The 25,465-nt window shown below is 32.7% G+C and overlaps 1 protein-coding gene and 1 long non-coding RNA gene across 2 annotated transcripts in view; one reads left to right on the top strand and one right to left on the bottom strand.

The window, feature by feature from the left end:
- Positions 1–25,465, top strand: part of LOC123708350 (ABC transporter G family member 20) — a 45,606-nt gene that overhangs the window by 292 nt on the left and 19,849 nt on the right. Inside the window, exons 2-5 of the mRNA XM_045659029.1 lie at positions 17,350–17,598; positions 19,704–19,863; positions 24,145–24,281; positions 24,790–24,915. Of these exons, the coding sequence (XP_045514985.1) occupies positions 17,354–17,598; positions 19,704–19,863; positions 24,145–24,281; positions 24,790–24,915 (668 nt within the window). The 5' untranslated portion in view covers positions 17,350–17,353. The remainder of the gene's footprint in view (positions 1–17,349; positions 17,599–19,703; positions 19,864–24,144; positions 24,282–24,789; positions 24,916–25,465) is intronic.
- Positions 997–7,075, bottom strand: LOC123708360. The gene is made up of 3 exons (XR_006753596.1): positions 7,012–7,075; positions 1,809–1,852; positions 997–1,039 (listed from the first exon to the last, which is right to left on the bottom strand). It is a non-coding gene; the product is annotated as an uncharacterized LOC123708360 (long non-coding RNA).

Below are 25,465 nucleotides of genomic sequence, written 5' to 3'. Positions count from 1 at the left end.
GTCTAAGTTAAGTTAAAATTGTTTTGACAATGAATTTATAGGCACTACATATATTTTAACATTTCTACGTGGACATTTAGAAAAAAATATTTTTTTAACTATTAACGAATATTTCAATTTAAGCGCACATCAAGAACCTTTACTCTTTACCAACTAACAAATACAAGTTTTTTCATAAAAATAATTGTGTTAATTTTTTTTAATTAAATATAAATGCAAACGTACTTTGTGACATTTAGAATAAAATAAATCGATATTTTCGTGAACTTTACAACGCAGTAATGAAATTACATGCCTCGAATTGAATGTAAAATTAAGAAAAATACATGTAATAAATTTGATTGATGTATTGCTAAAACATACTTAGGAAAGTTGATGCTGCTACGGGATGCGTCGAAATAGTAATATTTAAAAAAAATAGTAAAATCAATAATAACTTGTAATTTAGGTCTTCCCTATTTTTTGGAAAAAAAAATTGTAATGTTTGTTATTTTTCACTACTTCTACTAAAGTAGATGAATTTGTGAAGTGTAATAATATCACGTTCTGTTTGAATAATTTTTACTTTTTATTATTGATTATATCTGATGACACTAATGCGCAGGTTTTAACCAAACAAATTGAGATCTAGCTCAACTATTGTTCTGCCATGGTCCAAAGATTTTGCACTTTTAAACATATACCCTTTATGGGTAGCTATCTCTTCCAGGTATCCGCTGTAAAGAAGAATGAATATATTTTCTAAATTATTCATCAAATGTTTAAGATAATCGTAGAGCTCGAAAACTTTAATTTTAGAACAAATGTCCTTCAAAACTGGTTTTGGAAAAATGTAAAGATATATATAGAAATGTCTAAACGTTCAAAATGAATAATGGCATTATAATATTTTTTTAAAGAAATATCTTATGAGCATACTAGTTATCCCGAAATATGTACCTAGTAAAAATGTTGAAATTATTCTTCAGCAGCGTTTTGCCTTAAAGAATGATATCCATTTTCTACTAATTGTATACACATTTGACCCTTTGTTTCCACGCTATTGTTTGGAGGCAATAAAAGAAATTACAAATTATAAGTTTAAAATACAAGTTATACGTTTTCAGAAATCTTATAATTGGTACAAGTGAGGCTTTCGCTTACTTTAAGGGTTTCATTTTATACCACTTTAGAAAAGACCAAAATTAGTAAACTTTTAAGTTTCTAATACTTGTTCAGACAGTGCTGTGATTAATCAGACAAAACAGAGGCCTTCAAACAAAGAGAATTTCATGTTCATATAGAATTGTTAAGAATTAATTTTAAAAACGTTGTGTGAACTCTTGATGCACAGTCGAGACTTAGGACGAGATTCAGACAGACCATTAGCGTAAACTATGGCTCCTGTATGTAGACTTCTAATACATTTTTGACATATGGCAGTCATACTTGGCGCTATCTCAATGCGGATTCTAATCCTAAGTTTAAATACATAGTTAAGTTTTTAAATAACAGCTTTAATTTAGTTTATATGATAAATGAGGTTATATTTCTTAAATCAAAGATACATTTAAACAGTAATAATCTATCTGACCGACTTTGTTTCGAAAATAACTACATGACATTCTCTACACATAAATTATCACAAAAAGAATGGCGACATGATTGGTTTTGAAGGGGTTTGCCATCAGGGACGTAGTCAAATGTCAAAGTCATTCAATTGTTATAATTTTATTAATAAAGAAAGCAGGAAATTAAAACTTAATCGTTATGTGTAATAATTGTTGTACAGGTTCCTATAAAAATGTATTCGTAAAAATTAAACTCACCTGTATTGGTGTGATAAGCAGGACAGGGTTGAAAAATCTGTAAACTGTGAAAATAAAATTATTGAGTTTGATTTGATTTAACAAGACATAAATATAGTCCAAAAACATCGCTAAAACATACGCCTCGTAAATCCTTCGACTTGTGTTATTCTCATACAAATGCTTACACCTTGTTAATTAACTAAAATAACTTCGTACAGATTTGATTTCTTAAACGCTATTATTTTAATTTATTTAATTAGTAGCAAAAAACCAACTGAGTTTCTTTGGCTGTCCTAAGTAGAGTAGCGAGCTGTGTCTTAACAACAATATCATTAATTCAACAATTTCTTCATTTTTACTTGAAATTTCCGGCTACACCTAAATCCCGATTACTATAAATTTTGATATCAAAACTAAACGCAGATTGGGACAGATTCTTATTTATTATAGTAATAAATTTGATTAATTCAACAATTTATAATTAACTTTATTGTATGTTCTAGAAGAACTTCGGTAAAACTGGTTTGAAACAATATTCAGTATAAAATTATTTAACGTATATATCCGACATCTAAGCGTTAACGTCATCTGCATTTACATATAAATATTGTAACTGTTATCGGTTCTCTTTTTAATATTAGAATGTTTCACAATGTGTATTCACAAAAAGTAAGTACTAAGCCAGTACGATAATATTGAAAAAAATAATAATTATATTAAATACATATTATACACAATATCGCTGCTGTGAACTCCCTCTGTGAACATATAAATATGTCGATATTGTCGGAGGCAGCATTCAGTAAGCGCAATATCTTTGTTAACGGAGATGTGTGCAACAAACTGGTTCTGGTTCTGGCCCTTGGTATCTTTTTTTTGTATAATTTATAAATAGTGGACTGATTCGCAATTCCAGTAAAATTTCATATTGTGATTGGTGTAAAGAATTTAAAACATCGAGTTATAAAAATGCACTCCCATTTTGGTCCGTAAAATAATTATTTATGTCCTAGAAGCGTAACATAAATGATTAATGTTTTATCGTAGAAATACTTACATAATTATGGTAAGACCTACTCTTGCGTAGGCGTACGTAATAGATTAGCAAAGCCGTGGTCTAAGGTATCATAAGATTTCTGACTTTGTTTTTCTTTACATTCAATGCCTATTTGCGTTGAACTGGAATTTCTCACAAACATCTTAGTATCGAAGTATATTACATGTTGTTTAGTAATCTGAGAAACAAACATTATCAATGTCGTGTCATTGATGCGTGTCGCGTGTAATAACGAGTTGAAAATACTTCATACATTACTTATTTATTAAAAAAATCTAAATCGAATTGTTTTAGGGAGGTTAGAATTTAAAACTTACGAATACATCATATAGTTCCCAATAAAAATAGGGATACAAAAATGTATCCTGTTTGGCTTTTTTATGGGCCTCCTAGACGGACAATTTTTTGACGGAAATGTATAGCTTCAAGCCAGCATTTACGGCTAGACTATGCAATACTCGGTAATATTTTTAATATGGCCGAGATATGTTGCCAAATATTTTTTGTATGTCCGATGCATGTTTACTGTCCCATCCGTATAGTCGGAACGATCGCTTTGCAATTGTAAAATTGAATTATTGCTGTCACGCGTTACGGCCTAAGTGCGTCCCTTTTTTGTATTGTTTTTGTTTATAGGTAACTAGTCAAGTCATGCATGTAGACCGTGTAAAGGCAAAGTAATGAGCCGGAAACTGCTGCTGAAATATTGCCGAGATATAGATTTTCAGCCATGTGCTTCATTAAAATGTTTTTGTATTTTCGGGATATAGTCGGCAATGCTGGTGCCACATATTTCATTAAAAGTGTAGCTCGTGTAAAGGCCCATTAAGAAACTAATTTTTTCGTAATATTAATCTGTGTCATAGTTTGCGTTTCATAATATTACATTAACCTAATGCTTGTAGTACTTTATCACTCTCCTTGGATATAGCAACTAAACCTCCTTGTGCGTTGACCCTTACAATAAAAATAAACTCAAGCTCTTTTTAAAATGTTAATTCAGTTACCATAATCGTGTTATTTATTTATAAGTTGTGGGTATTTTTATGTATAGAACTGACGACAAATGGGATTATTTAGTCACAGGCATTTTAAGTGCTGTTATTGTTTAGTCGTTTAATGTCTCGGATCGGAGGTATTTTGAATAATTCATATTTGTTAGTTCTCTTTTGCAATCTGTTAACTTTTAGAAGAACTATTTTTTGTTACCCAAGCTGCGGTAAAATAAATAAGCAAGACAAAACGATTGACATCGTTTACACGGTAAGTAGAATAGTATCCATCATCTTTCATTAGACTAGATATTTCATTAAATACATTTGGACTTCACGTCGCGTTTCGTCTTTTGTTTTCCCATGATTTAATCTTTTAATATTAAATAAAGTTCTTATATAGAAAAATCACACTATTGTTTTTAGATTTAAATAATAAAACTAATAGGAGTCATGACTCGGTGCCTAACGCTGTATCCGAATATCGAAATTCAATTTTAAAATTGACCACACAATCGCATATATTGTTCTTCCGGCTGTGTAGTTATTTTGTGACTCAAGGCAAACGAGAGAACAAAATTTAAATGTAAACGAACTTTGAGCGGTTAGATGAAGGATTTTGTACGATTTAGGATCGATGTTTTTGTTTCACCTTGGGTTATGCATATAGCAAAGCGGCATTGGCCTAGTGCCTTCAGCGCGACTATCGTCCCTGAGGTCGTAGGTTCGATCCCCGGCTGTCCACCAACGGACTTGTGCGCATTTAACATTGATTGGTGATGGAATGATTGTGAGGGAATCGGCTTGCCTTAGACCCTACGACTATAAAGTCGTGTGTGACAGGCACAGGACATCACCTACTCCTTCGCATACGATATGTTACGTACATAAATAATAGAAATTTGTTTTAAATATTATTTAAGTATTTCTTTTGAATATTCGTAATAAAATTTGCAAATGAGCCAAGGTGAGTGTGTGAGAGTGTTTCACAGACGTGTTTCTCAAACAGTAGCACTTACGAAATGCTTGCGCAGCCAAAATTGTATAATATATCATCACGTACTTACTGCGTATGCGAGTTTTTTACTACGACCATATATACTGCTTTATATTTATCAGAGTTTATAATCACATTCTTCGATTTAGCGATTTTTAGTAGTTTATTATTAACCGATTTTAATATAAAATATCTGTAACGATTAAAAATAGTGTTGTTGCTTAATATTAAACGTTGAATGTTCTAAGCGTAAAAACCAGGGATGTCGCAAGGCGTTTTGAGTTAAATATCTAAGTCTAAAATTTTATATTATAGTAGACAATTACACCTTTCAAAACAGTTAGACGTAAATATTTCTTAATATGTTTGGTAAATTATGATTTTTTGGAAATGATCTTTAGGTCAAGTACAGAGTTTGCGTAATGACAATACAATGAGAAGTGGGATTTTTTCACACGTATTCAAAGATTGAATTATGTTTTTGTTAATAAACGTAAATTTAAAAAAAATACATTTACTTATTAACACTTCAAAAAGAAGAAGCCCTCCTTTCTGGTGGTCTTATCGCTTTCGAGCGATCTCTTCCAGGCAAGCACTTTGAAAAAATAAATAAAGCAAGGAGTGCTAAAATACATAATAAACATAAACATATAGTTATTTAGACAAAACTTAAATAGGACCAAAAAACTAAACTAAAAAAAGGACACATGAAAAAGAAAAAGTGCACATGAATCACGACAATTTTATCACAGCCTCACATCAGTTAGTACGAAATTTAAGGATACGATGTGGACAGGTAATGTTTGTACAGTATATATTAAAAGCATTTACCTATTATTATTAAACTTATTGAGTAAGTAAAGTACTCTTTTATCCCTTTCTGTCGCACTGTGGTTCGGCTGTGATAAAAAGGCAGGTTCGTTAAAACGGTTAAAATTTATGAATATATATTTCGGTCATGTTTGTTGTATATGAGCAATGTTATGACCTAACATCAGCCCATACTATGTAACTTCCAATAAAGCTAGCATACTTTTTGAATTTTTTATTTGATAATCCTAATCTTTGGGATTAATTTGTTCCAGTTCATACAATTTGTATGACTGTAAACTTTTCGATAAAAAGAGTGGCGGAGAGTTTCTTGCCAGTTCTTCTTGCCGGCTCTACGCCCTTGACTTGCGAACTGGTAGTAAGTGTAAATTAAGAATTAATTTAAGATATTTTCTGTTGACGTCCATAAGTGTACCTGTTTACCTATATACAGTTAATTTGAGTTTGAGTTTAATGCTGATGTTTTTGTATGCAAGTCCAACGTAGTAGTAGTAGTACAGCTACTGTCACAAGCTTGGGATATCGGAAACGAATTGTGCGATAGTAAAACATAGACAATAATAAAAAAGCAATTGTCCAGTTATTTAGTCTTACAATGTTAGTACTAAAATTCGTAAACAGACTAGTAAATAACTGGCCGCCAAAAATGATGGCAGTTCGATAAATAGTTGGGCAGTTTTAGTTTAGGTTAGGTTTAGGATCTCTCGTAACTGCCCATTTGGTTATTTCACTGTTCAGTATTATTTTTGTTTACTTTACTGCTAAGTTTTAACCACCGTGCTTGTTTCTATATATGCATTTTGTAATTTTCATCTTACCAAAACAGGCATCTGTAATTCGAATTCTTCGCAATTTTAACGGATTGAACAGTGCTTATCCGAGCTGGATATATTCGGTAGTGGGCTGATCGGTTTTAGAGAAAGTATTGTTGCCTATCCCGAACCTAATTCGCTATTTTGTAAAAAAAAATTTCTGCTTTAACCAAAATTTCTGGTATTTTTATTGTAAGCTTATATTATTTTGTATATATTTTAATATTTCTTTTGTTTACTTAAATTGACATACATTTTAGATGTATGACAATTTGTAAAATATGCCGTAGCTTAAGTGCTATATATGGTGTGGTAAACTTTAATAAATAAATAACTATCAAATTAGTGCCTTTAATAACTAATCTTCTGGGGTTCTTTACTACACAGATCTTTAGTAGAACGGTTATGGACTACAATCAACGTAGTCCATAATTGTAACATTTAGTGTAATTTCTAAATATAGCTTGGATGCTATATAAATATGAATCAAGGTTTCAAAGTCTCTCCTTATATTATATATATAAATACTTACAATACTGTTGATATTATGGTTTTGTATAAATTTCTTAACAACCAACAACAAAGTTTTTCTTCGCATAAAATTGCATGTAGCGTAGTATGTTTGTGACTGGTTCTTGGACCGGTTGTAGTTAAATTTTTGACGTAGTTATAGTCGTATTTATTTCGTATAGCTTGTGAATTATGGTATCATAAATCATTTATCAGAAAATAATATTGAATAACCGCTATAATATAAGGTTTAAGATCGAATCGATCGAATTAGATCGAGTAAAACAAAATAATTTGGTTATATCCTTGACGCTCGCAAGCAACGTTCGACAAAATCCTTTAATTTTCATTAATTAAACAATTTATTTAAAAAAAATCACTCCTAGTGGAGCCCAAGCGGGGATTTCGGGATTCACTAAAGAATGGTAGATTAATGTACAGGGAGATACTTTGTACCTCCACAAAATATAAGCCCCATATATATGTGCCGCCCGACAAGGATAAAGGATCAGATCAGTAAAATAAATAATAATCTGAAATTCTAGAGCGCGTCAGCTTATATCTTAAGGGTGAGTTAAATACATGCATGTAATAGTGTATATTTCACTAATCCCTAACTTTTAAATTTTTCCTCCCTAACTTTATTATTACACTTTTAACTCCCTAAATTTTTTCACTAATAAAGGCATCAAGGCACGTAATCAATATTATGCTTTAATTATTTCAAAATATAACGTCACGCTTGAGAATGTCTCGATGACGTTTTTTTTACAACATTGCAGCCCTCCCCTTTCTTTACGTCATTTGCTGACAATTTGCAAATGACGTAAAGAAAGGGGAGGGCTGCAATGTTGTAAAAAAAACGTCATCGAGACATTCTCAAGCGTGACGTTATATTTTGAAATAATTAAAGCATAATATTGATTACGTGCCTTGATGCCTTTATTCCCCTCTCCGGGTTTGTATTCCTCTGTCACTTTTTCTTTAACTCTGTCCCCACTCTGATTTCTGTTGCCATCATCACAGCTGATCACACAGCTCGTTCGTGGCATGATATTATTTCCAATCTTTGTCTAACGTAAATTGCAAAACTAGAATTCTATAAAAATGTACATTTTGTTTGTCTTTGTTTTGCCTTGGTCCTCAGAAGAGCGAGACATTTTGTACACATCTGAGAAATGCAGTCTTTATTCATTTTAATTACTTTACACATTAGTTTACTTTACATTGAAAACTATTTTAGTTTTGATTCTATTTCCTTTAATTATTGAAGCTTTGTGTGTAGTTGATACAACAAATAAATGTACTTCAAAAACCTAAGAAAATATGTTTAATTTCTTCCACACCTCGTAAATTTCTTATTTTTAAACAAATTATCATAAACTATTATTATTAAACTTAAACTTGGTCTGCGCTCGCGTTCAAGTCAAGTTATAATTGATAATGACAGTTTCCTGCCGTTCATACTATATTTTACGACAAGGAGTAAGATTTAAAAACGTTCGTTAACGTAGAGATTTATTACAGATGGTTAATTGAACGATTCTGAGTACGAATGTAGGTAACTAAACAAACAATAAATTCCGCTGATGTGACGGCACAAGTGTTGCCAGAAATCAGTTTGTATATAAAGTGTTGCATGCTTAAGATTGAGGTTTCTGCACTGTAAACAGAGCGTTAAGTAACGCAATAGGCACTAATTATTTTTATCTATTGCAATCGCTATTTAACAGGGCTATTTTAAAAACAAGACCGCTTTCAGCTTCGTTGAATCCCCCATATGAGTGTCGATAGTACCGATATAGTATAGATAGACAGTATTTGCAAATGTTATCTGCCTAATAAATAATAATAATTTATTTATTCAAGCAGACAATCATAATTCCATATGTTTACTATTGTGTTAAAATATTGTCCTAAATATTGTATTAGTAACTTTAAATTACACATTCATAAAAATAGCCACGCACATATCACCGCACCGAAACCACACACACAGTTATCAGGCAGTGTAATGGCAATCCAGCCTTCCCGCTATTACCGCCAGCATGTTGTTAGAGCTGCGGGGGCACGCGCCTTACCAGAGATACAGCTCACTTGTGATGTTAAAACAGTTCACACCTGCAGAACCAAACATTGTTGACGCACTGCAACAGCGAGGGAGCTAAGCATAAATGAGATATTATATTTTTTCATGGTCAGTTTTTTTAGTTAAAGAATCTCAATGATTAAAAACCAAATTATTGGTCTGTAACAAAAAACTAGTACAAAAAGTGTTTATACGTTAGTTGTTGTTAAGCACTTCAAGTTATTATTTACTTAATTTGAACAATTAACTGCGCATGAGAGATTTTTGAATTCGACTCATTTCAAAGCTTTAATACAATATTTTTAATAGCTTACACGAGGTAAACATAATTTGAAATTTGACTTTTTTGCTAGTAAATCTACTTTAGTAATATTTGATTCCAGCGAATAATTCAATGTCAACCTATGATGTACTATGGTTGTCATTGAATTAAATCGTTTCATGCAATTGTTGGAGAGGCAAAGATCACATGATAAATCCAGTTTACTTAGATTATATATAATTAGATTTATTAGTTACATTCTTGATTTTTGAACTTTGTCTCAAGAACGGTGAGGTAAGTGAGTTGAACAATAAAGCAGAAATACCCTTTGGGTAAATGAAAACCCTGGTTTAACGTCACAGAATGACCATGTGACCGTGGGAAATAAAAAACACGAAACATCTGAAATAAAAATATTTCTTTGAAATTAAATTGCTTGAGTCAGTCACAGCTAGATTCATATTATTATTGTCACTACACTCTTCCATTGTACTTGTTGTTGTTTATTAAAATTTGGAGAACACCATTGTTGGGAGAGTTTCGTTTCGAGTTTGAGAGTTACAGAAAGTGGAACTAAGTTTAAATTAACAGTCAACAGGCTAGGCTAGTAATGAAACGTTATCGATCCAAGTCATCTGTCTAGCTGTTTGATCAACTGACTGAATACCTTTCAGGCCGTTAGTTAAACGGCGCTGTTTAGTTAAGAGGCTAGGCTGTTAATTGAATGGCTGATTAAGCCAGTTTACTGTACATATACACGCAGATTATTTTGGGCCAATAGTTAGTGTGTTCACTATTTCCTTCACCGTATAAGCTGGAGTTATCTGCAGGAGGAAAATTCTGTTATCTAAAAAAGGCTATTAATCGTTGTACAACTGCCTTGAATAGCTCGATAATAATACTACGCCGATTCTAACAATAATTATATTTATTTTCTTATAACTAAAGAACTACCATAACACTTAAGCCAATGTGATAGTTTTGTAACTTAATTACGGTAAATAATAAAATAATAACCTTAGTAAATTAAAAATCTTATAATTAGATATATAGTATTTTGCTGCAAGAAGATTTGCCTTCTGCGCGTACCCAAAAATTTTTTTTTCGGAAATTGAACGGGATTGAATTTGTGTAAGCAACCAAACAGTCTATGACACCAACATAGTTATTGCAAAATAAATATTGTTTTCCACAAGGACATGTCAATGACTATTCAAGCTATTAATAATAAGCGGAAAAGGCTTTCCGCTTATTCAGGCCTTGCTATTTATTTAACATCTTCAAGTAAATACTTGTGGCTTGACTTATCTAGATACTTTATTGTATACTCAAGTTATGCTGATTTTGTTTAATGTAACCTATGCTGTGGAAATTTTAATTATTTTAAAATTACAACAAATCCAAAAATAAAGTTGTTGGGGACCAATTTCTTCCCTATACATTAAAGGAATAGAACTTTCTTATAAAAAATAAATCAAATCATATATGTGGAGAATTTAGCCATTACCTCACCTCGTGATGCGGTCGTTTGACATTGACAGTTCTAGCTCGTTCCACATGTGAAAGGCCTTCACAGTTCGAAGTACCGATTAAGTGCCTTGAGCAATTCGTATATCAAAATTGCACATACACAAAGCCTCGAGATATTACGTTATTTGCTAATAGATCCAGTATAATTATGAGTAGTAGGAACTTTTACAACCGCTAATTAACGTATGAATCTATTAATCAAATGTGTCATCATAATGTCTTTGTAGTTTTATATTACATGTTGGTTTATAATATGCGTAATCACTCATTATAAATAAAGAATGGGTTCGTTATATTATAATTATAAGCTAAGTTAATTCGAAAAAAACTCTAAAGTACCAATATCATTTTGATTTGTTAAAAGCATTCGTTTTATTCATAATTTATTCATTATAAAAAACTTAACAATGATTTTAATAAAAAGGGGCTTCCCCATTTGCATACATTCACAGAGACGGTCAATCAGGATCAATAGCTGCAGCACTTAAACCTGTAAAATGAAATATTGTGGAGATATGCAAATATATATTATTATTCATATATTCTCTCTAGAACCAAATTAACGTTTTTTTTAAGGAAAGGAAAAGCAAACGCTTTTTTGTCCTACGAACTGTACTTTTAAACTGCGAGGGTGACTCAGCAAAACGTTGCACGTAAAGTGTATTACGAGATTTATGGAGAACACCACGATGAATATTTATTTATTCGCATTATTGACATTTCCACGATGAATCTACAAATAACAGGTATTTGTAACAAAGAAGCGAAAATTGGTTAATTATGTAGATACAATAATTGTATTGAGATTAATATGATTTTATATGGTAGCTGCTTTATTTCTTATAAAATATAGCTGTATATGTAGGACACGTACTGCATATAATATATGTTTATTGTCATCAGTACTAAAATATTAATGTGCTAGTTATTGAAGAATTGTTTGACGCAACGATTAATATAGAACTATTTTAACCAAACTGTATGGCCATGTATGTAAATACAACTTCGAAATCTATACAGTAGGCAACTGTCAGAAAAAAGGTTTTAAGTTCGTCCAAAAAAAGAAACAGTTTGTAAAAAAATATTTTTTAAAATATGATACTAAAACTCTTCTAACTGTACACACCGCGAGACACGTGATTTAAAAATAACATATTTCCGTGGTGAAAAAAAGTTTATGGCATTAGGTATCTTAATTTTTTCTTCAACATCTTTCATTCTTAAAAAGTAAAGTATAAAATTGTTACCTTATTTTGTGTTTCTATTATATTATATATAAGCAATAATTTCAAGCATAATTGTGTCAGCCGGGAATTAATACAACACTGACCTTGTACATACACTACGCCAAAAATATCACCTGTGACAGCGGACAGGTTTATAAGCAATTAATTTCTTACGAAACAAGAGGTTATACTATAAAGCTAACGATTGCGATATATTTGTATTTGTGATGGAGCATTCCTTTAAAACTATGTTAAAACTTAATGATTAATTAATTTACGAATAATGAGTAAAATAGTTCCATCGATGGTTTTGCGACCATTCTTTGTCTTTCTTATAAAACTTTGATAATAGAACAAATTTTTTCGAAGAAATAATATTTTAAATCTTGAATAAATACTTTTTTGAATATCATTATACAACATTGTTAACGAAATGCGTTAAATAATTGTTTTTTATCAATATGATTTAAATAAAATTTCTTTGACATTTAAACACATTATTATTTATAGTCTATAATTATGAGGACGGGTCAGCCTTGCGTATAAATTACATAACCATAAGTAATCATTGACAATGAGCCTGGTTTGGAACAGCCTTGGCATAGATATTTCGGTTGGCCCTTACCTCTATTTAAATGAGGATGCAGTTTTGGTTCATATTGGTTTACTAAGCGAAGGACATATTCCTCGCTCTTAGCGTCTCCGGTATATCGTACGAGAACGTTTGCGCCAAGTCTCGACTTCGAATGGGCGATATCGATAACTTATGTATTAATTAATGGTTTAATTAAAATTAATGATAGTATTAGGATTACTGTTCCTTATATACACAAGGAGCACATGTGTCATCCTTATAAAGGTTTTGTGGGTTTCAGAAACCGAGAGAGTAATTTTAAATTTGTATTACGATTTAATTTACATATCAATTTATTAAACATATCTTTAATATAAGAATAGATAATGAAAGCTGATAGTAACTGAAATGGCGTTACTGACAGATGTCATTATCATTGTATGTCACAGAGCTTATGGAATAACAACATCAAAGTCAAATTAGTTCTAAACCGTTAATAACGACTATAAAATCACTATTACTTTTGACGAAAAAGTTTCGTTAAACATTTTGTGCTACAAACAAGTTCACCGCATATACTCTCGCATACAATTTCGTAAGACACTATGAAGTTTGATTATTTAATCACGCGGCAAGTTTTATATAGTACAGAAATGTTTTGACAACAGTATCCGTCATACTCTTCATCTAAATCTACATCCGTCTTCCTACAAATTGCACCGGGAAATTTTTGTATAAATGCTCGGGTTTATAGAATTCTGGTGCTGAATTTTTTGCCCTTACAACAAGTTGTAATTGCTTTGTGTTGTATTTCCTTGTAAACAACGGGTCAGTAAGGTCAAACAAACAAATGTTTTTGCTGGGTTTAAATGACGCATTGTTTTCGAAGACAATCACTAATGAGTTCCTATGCGCGCTTTATGAGTTAAATAATCAATTTTGATGCTTAACAGAAGGTTTATTCCATGAAGTATATATTAGTTTCATATTCTCTGATTCTTAGGAGATGTCCTTGGGTCTGTTTAATTAAAACATAACGAAGTTACAGACGACAGCATTCGAATGGTGAATTTAGTTAATGGTTCGAATAAATTTTTATTTGTATTTAGTTGTCTTTGGTATGGACTTAACGTAGCATGTAAGTCCATGCAAAGTTTGTAGTTGTTTTTGGGTGATCCTTTGCTTTTTGCATTTTGAAACTATTACTACATACGTATTTTACATATCTTATATCTTATATATATCTTTGAATAATACGATTACGTCATAATGGTAATGATTCACAAGTTTTACGTATATCATAAGTTAAATTTGTCTAGTTTTTAAAGAGCAAAATCCACCTAAGTAAATATAAAAGGTAATTAGCACTAGCCAGAAAAATAATTATATAAATGTAAATTCAAACTAATAACAGAAACAACAAGGTATTTTTTGCCTGTAAAAATCGTGTTATAAAAAATTTCGAAGTCACGTTAACATTATGCTAATCTTGCTAAAAGTTTTTCTTAGTCATAACCATTTTTTGCTCACACGTAAGATTTTGTAATCTATAATATAATGAGTAGTGAATTACCTGCTTATGAAACTTATTAAGCCGATATTTGGATGATCAAACAATTGACTGTCTATCTGGAAGAGAATTATCTTGTAGTGTGATTTTTGTAATCAATATTCTTAGTTAGTCTGTGGGAAACTTCGTTGTATTGGAGGTCGCTGCATGCATATAGTTCGACAGTAAATGTGTAATATATATGTATGGCAGTAACAAGTAATATAAAAAAATAATATTTTTTCTTAACAAATGCAATTACGTAGCAAATAAGAACAAAAGTCGTTCACTTAACTCACTCTTTCCTCACAGACTCCAATAAATTAGTTATGAAATGTGAAAAAGCCTGGCACCTCAGAAAAAAAGACTTATAATCATGAGATTTGGGAGGTCGGAGGAGGAGTCTAATAAATAATGATACTAAATTGGTCTATGCCGAATTATAAGCCAATGGATTTTTTTGCCGTATGAGTCAATAAATAATAGAAATCATTTTGATGATAAATTGTTGACGTTCATAGAAATTACACATTGTAAACCATAATAGCTACTGCGAAAGGAACAATGTACATATTAAAAGCCATTACTATAATGTATTCTAACACATTACGCAAATAAGCATCACCTTCACAAAGTGCATAATTACTGTTATGACATTATTAATAATTAATTATTTGAGACCCAAGGGTCATGTTCCAAATCCGTTTCTTAATTCGCCGTAGACCTTAGAACACGTCCTCAGTGGTTACTACGCCATGCAAGTGATTGTAACGACAGTAACTAAATAAATATTAAACATACGACAGTGTTAGACCCGAGTTCGATTTACGGCTTAACCTAAGGCTTTTTAAAATAAGTACGTAAATTGAAGTGTTTAGTGTTGAGGAGCATTAGTGTAGCATTGAGAATGTGTGTAGCACAAACTTTTTGTGAAAAAATCTTTTTCTTTAAAAGAGTGACGGAGAGTTTCGAGCCCGTTCTCCTGGTCCGTTTGTAAATGTATTTAACATTCGATCGAACGGTGAAGGAAAACATCGTGAGGAAACCGGCTTGCCTTAGACCCAAAAAGTCGACGGCGTGCGTCAGGCACAGAAGGCTGATCTACTTGCCTATTAGATTAACAAATGATCATGAAACAGATACAGAAATCTGAGGCCCAGACTTAAAAGGTTGTAGCGCAATTGACTTATTTTATTATTAAGTAAATGTTAAAAAATTAAGAAGAAGTTTTTTTTGGTTTCATATCAAGTGTAATAAAGTACTGTACAAATAATAGCGAATATAGCGAAATTGAATCACCCACAATGGTAGTTAACAAATACATTTCTGTGTACTGTTCCTTACAATTTCCTTGTAAACCAAAGCTTGGCGATTATTAATAAGAGCGCGCATCAGGCTAGTAGTGATTTTGGTTATTGTCCACTCTTTAGAGTGGCGGTGAGTTTCTTGCCAGTTCTTCTCGCCCGCTCGATGCCTTTGACTAGGATACCACTTCTCAAATCAAGTGCGGGAACGTACATTTATCTTCCCATTGATGAGTTACCTAGACAAATAAATTTTAGACTTGATTATATAAAGACTTAAGTTTTAGTAAAACTTAAACAGATTTTATAAAAGCTAGTCTACTTCATTTTCTTCTCATTTCCGGATTTCCTCTTTCCGGGTAACTTAGCCTTGCTTCATAAATAATGCAGGAAAATAATTTACTATAAATATTAAAAGGCTGCGAGTATTACGCTGTAACACATTCACAGTGCGTTTTTAAATTTAGATTATGTTATATAGTGAACAATATGTATGTCCGAACATTACTCATAACTTTGGTGATAGGGACGTAGCCATCAACGTGTACGTCGCATTCCATTTACAAGGAAAAATTCAGTATATAAACAATTTATATATAGATATTATTATATATCTTTATATATTGGATCAGACTTTAATTGCCAATAAAAATTGTTCCGGTTTCAAAGGATCATTAGCTTCCTTACTACAAAGAGTGCTGAAAAGATGCGAACTTCTCAGCACTCTTTGCTGTTGAGTTGAATTGAATGTTTAAATTATCAAACTTCATAGTGGCTTACGAAAAAGATGCGAATAGCATTTATACATACAGACGTTTTTGATGTTTGTTTGATGTACAATATCTGTAGCGTCGATGTCGCATGTTATTAGGATCGGAATAGTTGTCGGTATTACTAGACGAAATTACAGAGTGTGATGTGTCTGTCCAAGAATTAAGCTAAACTTATTATTTCATTCAGAAACTACAGGCACTCATGCGATATTGGAGAAACAATTTAACATATATAGGTGTCATCAGACACTTCTGAGTATAAGAGTATAAAATAAACTTGTGAGAAAAATAATATTTTATTTGTAATTTGACGTCACTAATTAAAGAACTTTAAACTGACGTCACACTGACGTCAGGTCGACGTAAAATGTTATTTCCCCACCTTGATCCTTTAACTCGTATTAAAACCAGTTTCTCACGAGAGTTAATAAAACATGTCTGAATGCTTGTAAATGATACTATAACATACGGCTTTATCTAAGTTATTTGATTATTATAAATTATTGAGAAATGGTAATATTTTAGCATTTTTTGTTACTTTTAAAACACGTGCATGAGACTACATACATTTTAATCTTAGCTGAAATTATACATAATGAACAAGTGGCGCTACAAGCTTTTACATCTGGGGCTCAGGTTTATATATCTGTTTCAAGATATTGAAAAAAGGAAATGATCCTTTTTTTAATAGGTAAGAAGGTTATCAGCCTTCTGTGCCGCCAACTTGTGACACACGCCGTCAACTTTGGGTGTAAGGCATGTCGGTTCCCTCACGATGTTTTCCATACAAGCGAGTGTTAAATGCGCACATGGACAGGACCATTGCTGCAAAGCCGGGGAACGAACATACGATGAGAGTCGAACGATGAAGCTGCTAGGGGAACACTGCTCTATAATATACATTACATACTTAACCATATATTATACTACAAAAACTTTTGAATTATATTATTGCTCACATTCACAATAAGTAGCTTGATGCGTAAAAGCGTTGCAATAAGAGTGACGTCTCACATTTATAAAAACATAATTTTTATAATTTTTCTTTTTCAGAAAAATGCCGGCCTACGACAATGAAGGGGCCACCATATCTATGGAGGATGTACGGGAGCAGAAACCCAGCACCATTGACGATGAATTAGCTATGCGCAGAAATAGAATGCTGAAGCCGCAGAAGTCTACGTTATCTTCTAGAAAGAAGCAGGCGGTCTGCGTCAGACGGGCGCACAAGAAATATGGGCCGACGAAAAATCCAAACGTCATTTTGGATGGATTAAATATGACAGTTCCTAAAGGTGCCATGTAAGTATATAATTGTGTTTAGTATGTGTTTTAGGTTATAATTAAATGCTTAATAAGAAATAACGGCATCATATAAAACGCGGAATCTTGTTATAAATTGTAAACAAGTATGCGCTACTCACCTTTCCGAAGACACTATTCTTAAAGTCACAGCCAGTATCGGAATACTTGGCGTTGACATATCGAAGGACGTTCAGTTTCGCGGTTATTTGGAGGGAAAAGCTAAATTAGCCTCTAAAGAGCTTGGCGAGCTCAGCAAATGAAGACTGTAATTCACTCCGGGCTACCTCTTGCAACTTTATGAAGCGCAAATTCGTCCTCACATACTACTGTTCTCACTTCTGGCTGGGAACTCCTCAGCTCCTCCTCAGGGAACTCCTTCCTGCCACTTGACCGTATTCAACGAAGAGCGGTTCGAATCGTCGACCAATCCCTTTCTGAGAGGCTAGATCCCTTGGCGTTGCATAGAGATGTGGGGTCACTCTGCATCTTACCGCATTTACCATGGAGATTGTTCAGAGGAGTTGTTCGGATAAATACCTGCAGCTGAGTTTCTTCATCGGATGTCGATGCAGAATACGAAAATCCACCCGTATCACCTCGACGTCCGTCGTTCCACAACTGAGCGTTTCTTAAGGCAATTTTTGGAATCACTATGTAGAACCAGCTGCCTACTGAAATTTTTACGAATCAATTTGACACATTTCCTTAAAAAAGAGTACCAATACTTAAAAGCGTTGATTGTCCATGGGGGGGCGGTATCACTTAACATCAGGTGAGCGACCTGGCCGTTTGCCGTTCTATAAAAAAATCTATGGAAGGTTTTGAACACACAGACTAGCAATTGAAGGCAGTTTTTTCTTCTCTACTAGTATTCATATATAATATTCCTTATTTATATAATGTCTGTAACGTTCAAATTATATTGTAATTTTAAACCACTTTACGTAATTTTTTTTTTTTATGTAAGTACGTAGCTTAGATAATGTATTTTTAAGGATACTTTGTTTAGTAAAAAACAAAAACTAACTAACAATTTAAATATTTTTACGTTCGTTATAAAACACGTCATAGCTCGTTGATTTCGTGTTCCGTAGTAAAACGGACGCTTCATGACTTTATTAATGACTTGAAAAAATTGACGTTCATTAATAATACTAGACTAAAAACAGAAAAGTTCATTAACGCAAACGATTTATAGCACCAGTGTGACAAGAGACTGCATTCTAATCGATAACTCCAATGGGACACTACACGACCAGTTCGGATCTATAAGAGATGAGGAGGCAGTTGGCTTTAATGACTTTTCCCTGGGAGACACGACCTCCCAAAATTTTTGAACAAGAGACATAATCTTTTCTTGAAGGGTGGTGACGCACAATGGGTGTTCATGGCCTACATTAGATGCCTTTGTGGCTGTTCCGTAAGCTCGTTTGCACCCCTAATCGAGAAATAAGCGGCATGGTCGTGCTACCCTTTTGTCGAAGTAGTTCAAGCCATTTTCGCCCCCCTTAACCTCGTTTTGGAAACAATTAGAAGCCGGAATTACTGAGATTGTCTTGGCAATCACACTAAACCATCTTTAATATAACATGTATTACTTGTTGCATACATGGTTTTTCCAAGCGATGTCCAAATTAATGTATTTATTAAAACATAGAAGATATCTTATATTGATCTGGTCTCTGACTCAGATGTTTTTAGGTTAGCTAATTACGTAATACCTTAAGACAGAGGGTCCCTAAGTAGGGACTGAATAAATTAACTGCTTCGGTATTACAAGTATCTTACAACTTTTTACGGTAGAAGATCGGAGTTGCGAGATTTAAAAAAAAATAATATCTAATAATAAATTGCTTAAACTCTTATTATATGAAGCACTTTCGTAAATTACCTAAGTTATATAAACCTTTTAACGTGTTTGTTTGCTTAATGTTGGTGTTTGTATTTTGCCTGCTGAAGCTTATCGTTTGTTATTGTCTTACAATAATATTTTATTTTGATATCTCAAGTTAAGCTTGGCACAATAACTGCAGTTCCTTACCTTCCTCCAGTTATCTCGTTTTAAAACAAAAAAATGTAATTAAATTTATTTGTTTTCCCAGCTATGGTCTACTTGGTGCATCTGGTTGTGGAAAGACTACGCTACTCTCATGCATTGTAGGCAGACGAAGACTGAATTCTGGTGAAATATGGGTCCTTGGTGGAAGACCAGGCAGCCCTGGTAGTGGAGTGCCAGGTCCTCGAATAGGATATATGCCACAGGTAAGATTCTTTATTGGAGGCAGAGCTATTGTGAGAAAGATGTTTAAACATTTTCAAGAACTATTCCAAGTTTATTGGCGGTTTGAAGGGCATACATACATACATACAGTCTTAAGCTTCCAAATATTACTTTTATTATAAGATAACCAGTAGACAGGGCTTAAAATTAAATGGATTTTTTACATACGAGCATACTAGCCGAAGACTATTCGTAGTTAATTAATAATTTTAGTACCTAATATAAAGTATTTTGCGCTGAACATTTGCTGTAGTAATATAATGTACTTAAAACAATAATACGTAATAGGCAAGTCGGTTAATTTTTATTATACAGTTTGTCCATGGACATAGGCCTTCTCCTAAGAGCTTTCAGTCCTCTCGGTGTCAAGCTTTATGTAGGCCCTGCTGCTCTACTTATATCATCTTCCCATCTTTTTATTTGTCTTTCGCGTTTTCTTTTGTCACGGCGAGAAAGCAATTCCGTCGTTTTTTTTGTCCATTTATCTTTGATTTGTCTCATAATGTGTCCTGTCCAAACATATATATATATGTTTGATATTCTATCATCTATAAGTGGTGTTAGAATGCCTTTGGACTTCGTAATAATTATGTTTGCACACTAATTACATCCCCCATTACACATATAATAAAAAGTAAATATTATGCACACAATATTAACAAGGTAAAAAGATGAAACACAGCTTCATCAAATGTCAACGGGTGAATGACACTAACCTTTTGGGTAAAAAATCGTAAATCATGAACTTAAATTTACTTTAATCATTTCAAATCTACAAAATTGTGTTAACTATATGCGTTAGTAGCTAGGACACGCTTTAGGGACAACAGCTTTCCCCTAGAGAATCAAAAACTTTTTTTAGTATATTTACTGACTTGACTTTAAAGTATATTTACATGTTTTATTAATTGTACAGCTGGTGACGCGCGTATACAGGGCGCGTAAGGGACATCAAGGAAAAGTACTTTAAACATCGTAAATAGGATATTTTGCTGAAAGAAGACTTTAGTGTATTTTGAAAAGTAATTTCTCCATTCAATGAGTTTCTAAAATTTACTATGCCAGGAAGACTTTTATTAAGTGGATAATTATTTGTGGATTATCAATGCTAATTATGAAATGATAATATCGCTATTCTAAACTTCGCCGTCAGCTATAAATAAGTAATAATAATGTGTCGGGATAATTCAAATAGATTGACAATTTTCTTGAAATATGACTCAAACATTTTACGTTGTTTTCTTTTAAAATATTATGTTACTCAAGAAGCATTATTATTTGTGGTCCGTTCTTTCGATGGGCATCAATAAAAAGTTTTTTCGTATTTCTGACGAGACAAATAATTTTTAGAAAATCATTGAATGCTGTAATTAGTCTTCTTTCAGCAAAATATCCGATCTACGATATTCAAGGTACTTTCCCTTGATGTCTTGGGACGTATATATATGTATAGATATGTACGTCATGTGGGCTATCTATGAAAAAATTAGGAAGCTGATACTAAGATGTGTGTGTTATTGTGTTCCAAATGATCCTATATTTGTTCAAAAGTTAACATTAATTGTATCGTTAAAATTGTATTATTAGATATTTTGACAGTTTTTATAAATATCCTTTGACATTGATCCTGGACATTTACCATTACTACCATGACTATTATTTACCATAAATATAGCTTGGTAATGTTACACTATTTGCATGCCAAATATTGGCAAATGCTGCAGCCTTCTAATTTTATTTGTTTAACATCTGCATTTCGGGAAACATTTTATTTTGAATGCACACTTTAACTTAGCGATAGAGCGATCCCGAGGTCTTCGATGCAATTTCTATGTAGTTTTCTCAATATCCGTAGAGGTTGTGACACCTTGGAATCGCGCGGAACCGAAATATTAGTTTTAAAGACATATTATACGTCAATAGTGAATCGCTCTAAATCTTCAGTCATCTGACGAAGAAATCCAGCTGGGTCCAGTTCTTGTAACGTAGCAAACTTGGTAATACTAAAATCTGTAGAAATTGGGACCGCGGGCATTACGGGTATTACCTTTACTGCAGTGACCATACCTCCATAATACAGCTGTTTTGTTATTGTTAATTACCAAAGAAAAGGAAATTATACAAGTATGAAACAATTGTATGTGGAACTGCTACAAGCCTTTTCAACAGAAATTTTGTAATTGAAATGACATAAGCTGGCGCGTACGTGACAATGTTCTTACAAATGCAACACACATGTCGCGAAAGCCGATCGATCTTCTGAAAAACATATGAATTAAAGGCATTGCTTCTATTTTATTGACGATTTCTAAAAGATGTAAGAAAGAAAAAGAAGATGTTACGTTTTGATGTTAAAAATTTGTGAAGAGGTATCACTAACAAATCTAGATCTTTCTTGATTCAACGTACAACTATTATATTATTTACAACAATCGTGGTCATAGTTTATATCCGATAAGATTCGTGTACCAGCCAACATTATTCATAATATTTAATACCTATCGAGAGATAAAACATTGTATTCTTAGACTTCATAGCAATTACCAGGCGTTTAAGAAAACACCACAATAATTAACAATCGTATTAATAATCTTAAATATTAATACCGTTATTTTACGATGTTAACGTGACGCGCAAATGAGTTTTTAGTATTTTTCCATCTAATCAACCAACATTATCGCTATTAATAATTTATAGTATAGTTTAAAACACGTTCAAAGTTAGGCCGTTGACATTCACGTTTGTTTCTTATTTACTGATTGTCAAGTCTTTGATTTCAATTATCCTAATCCTTGGGATTGCTCCAGCTTAACAATTTGAATGACTCAAAACTTGGCAATTAAAAAGAGTTGCGGAGAGTTTCTTTCCCGTTCCTAACTTGCAAACTGGTAGTAAATATACATTTAGAATCTTTTCTGTTGACGTTCACAAGTGTAATTGTTCACCTATATGAATAAAGTTATTTTGAGTTCGGTTTATTTGAACCGATGTCAACGTGAATTTTAGATTTAATTGTGAATATAAATTCGATTTAAACATTTTAAATTGAATTAACTAAATCCGTATCCCGTATCCGTCGCCAGGACAGGCCTCTACCTAGAGAATAGTTTTTTTTTTTAAATTAATGTTTTAATTTATTTTTATTGCCTAATATGACTTCAGAGTCGTTTTATATACAACGTTTATAGCGATAAACAAGGGGATGCCGTAAATTTTTGGTAAACATCTAGCAGTTTTTGCTCCAACATTGCACCATTAGCTGGCGTTAATTACAGTTTGCTTGAAACGCTTGAAACATTACGTAATAAATTATTAAATTGATACAAGTACATCAGCCATTTGTGCCTACCAACTAGAATAATATTGATGTAGATCAAACTTCATTACCACACTATATATTGACTGTTAGGGTATGCCTATGTACATTGTTCAGTTAGCTATGGAGACGGCGGTTATATTATTAGGTAGGAATTTAAAGAAAATATTGCTAATTTGCGTGAAATTGTAGTATTACAGAACATTTTGTTAATTTACCGATTCAGATTACATATTTTTCATTGATTAAAAATTATTAGTTTTACATAATTTTAACGGTATTTAAATGTTAATATGTCGGCAATTAGTAACTAATTTTGTTTAATACAGCCTCGCCAGCCATCCCCTCAGATGTTTCAAAGTCGTAAAACTGTTTAATGACATTGCATATCTTATATAAAATTTATTGATGTGTGAAAATTTATGAATTTAATTAGCTACTATAAGATAATTTTATGTGTGTAAAGATAAGGTTTATACGACTGTTCACATTCATATCACAAACATAATCTTGTGATGAGAACAGTTCAATATGCGAAAATTATTTTTTTACTATATTATTTTATTTCTTTGACAGAAATAAAAAGATTTATCACAACTGTTACAATCATCATCATTAATGTTATACAGTCCCTTATGGGCCTTAGCCTCCTCAAGTGCTCTTCGCCATCGCAATCTATCCAGTGCTTCGCGCGTCCAATTGCGAACTCCTATTGTTTCGAGGTCTTTCTCAACTCCATCCCACCAACGCACCAATGCAGGCTGTTATAATTAGTAGATAACATTCTCAGTTAATTGCAGAGAGTCTTCGGTTCTGTTTGCGGGGAAATTTGTCCCCGTGGCTTTATATAAAATACAAATTGTAAGAACAAAGTTGGCCTTAAGTTTATTAAACTGAAATTGGATTGAAAAAAATGTATAAATTAATTTTTACCTTTCTTCCTAAGGAAATCGCGTTATTTGGCGAGTTTTCTATCAGGGAAACAATGATATACTTCGGGTGGATATCCGGTATGACCACCAAGGAGGTGGAGGAGAAGATCGACTTCCTTGTTGACTTATTACAGCTCCCTAACCCCTCACGGTCAGTATAAACTTCTATAATAATCGGTATGTGTTTAATTGACACTGATGTACAATTTAAGTATTTACAATGAACGTGCCTGTACATAAACATTTCGTACATATATATTATTTTGTGAACATATTTTTACATATATTTCACAATTGATTGAGCATATTACATAATGTAGCAATAGATATATTACAAGGAACGGTGTTATTTCTAAAAATCGATGGCTTTTATATAGGTTAAATCTTAGTACTACTTTATACACAGACTAATGTATCATATCCAAGAAGGTTCAAAGAAAGTTGTTTAATTATGATTAGGATACCAAAAGTTTAATTAATACCTACTAACACCAAGAAGTTTCTTCTTTTTCGGAGGGTGCTTATATAGTAGATGGTATATTTACTTATTATTATATAAAGCGAAGGAAATATATATAATATCAAAGACGAAAGGCGAAATACATGGGAATTATAATTTGAAATTGAAACGAATTTATTCAGTATTAATAATATTGCAGGCAAGTAAAGAACCTGTCTGGAGGTCAGCAGCGACGGGTGTCGCTCTCAGCTGCTCTTCTGCATGATCCAGAACTGCTAATCCTCGATGAACCAACGGTGGGACTTGACCCTGTCTTGCGACAAAGGTAAATATGAATGTTCATCACAGAACATATTTTTATTTAGACTAAACGTAAAGTCAGATCAGTTGACGCATTATGATAGCATATCGCTGCTTTGGCTTTCGTAGATATTTCCGATCTAGTCGTCTCAGATAATTCTATCTGAGCCAAGCTTGTTCTGTACAAAATTCTGCTGCGACCAGTGTTCACTTATGGTTCTGAAACCTGGCCCCTTAGAAAGAAAGACGAGATTTCTCTCCTTATTTTCGAGCGGAAGATTCGTCTAAGATTCTTTGGTCCTATTTGTGACGACTGTGTTTGGCGTATTCGCTATAATGAAGAATTATATAACATCCTTGACGACGCCAACATCTTCCAATTCATATAGTGCAACAAGCTCAAGTGCCTGAGACATGTGCACCGAATGCCGAATAATAATCCCCAATGTCCTTACTGAACTCACAACCCGGTGGCAAGAGAAAACCCGGTAGACCGAGGCTGCGTAGGTGGAATAGAGTTGTCCAGGGGCTCGAAACAATTGGGTTTAGAAGTTGGACGCGGAAAGCACTGGATA

The sequence above is a fragment of the Pieris brassicae genome, chromosome 1, assembly GCF_905147105.1.
Source record: "Pieris brassicae chromosome 1, ilPieBrab1.1, whole genome shotgun sequence".
In the NCBI taxonomy this organism is placed as follows: Eukaryota; Metazoa; Arthropoda; class Insecta; order Lepidoptera; family Pieridae; genus Pieris; species Pieris brassicae.
The sequence above is the reverse complement of the archived record's forward strand: the minus strand, read 5'-3'. Positions and strand labels throughout refer to the sequence as shown.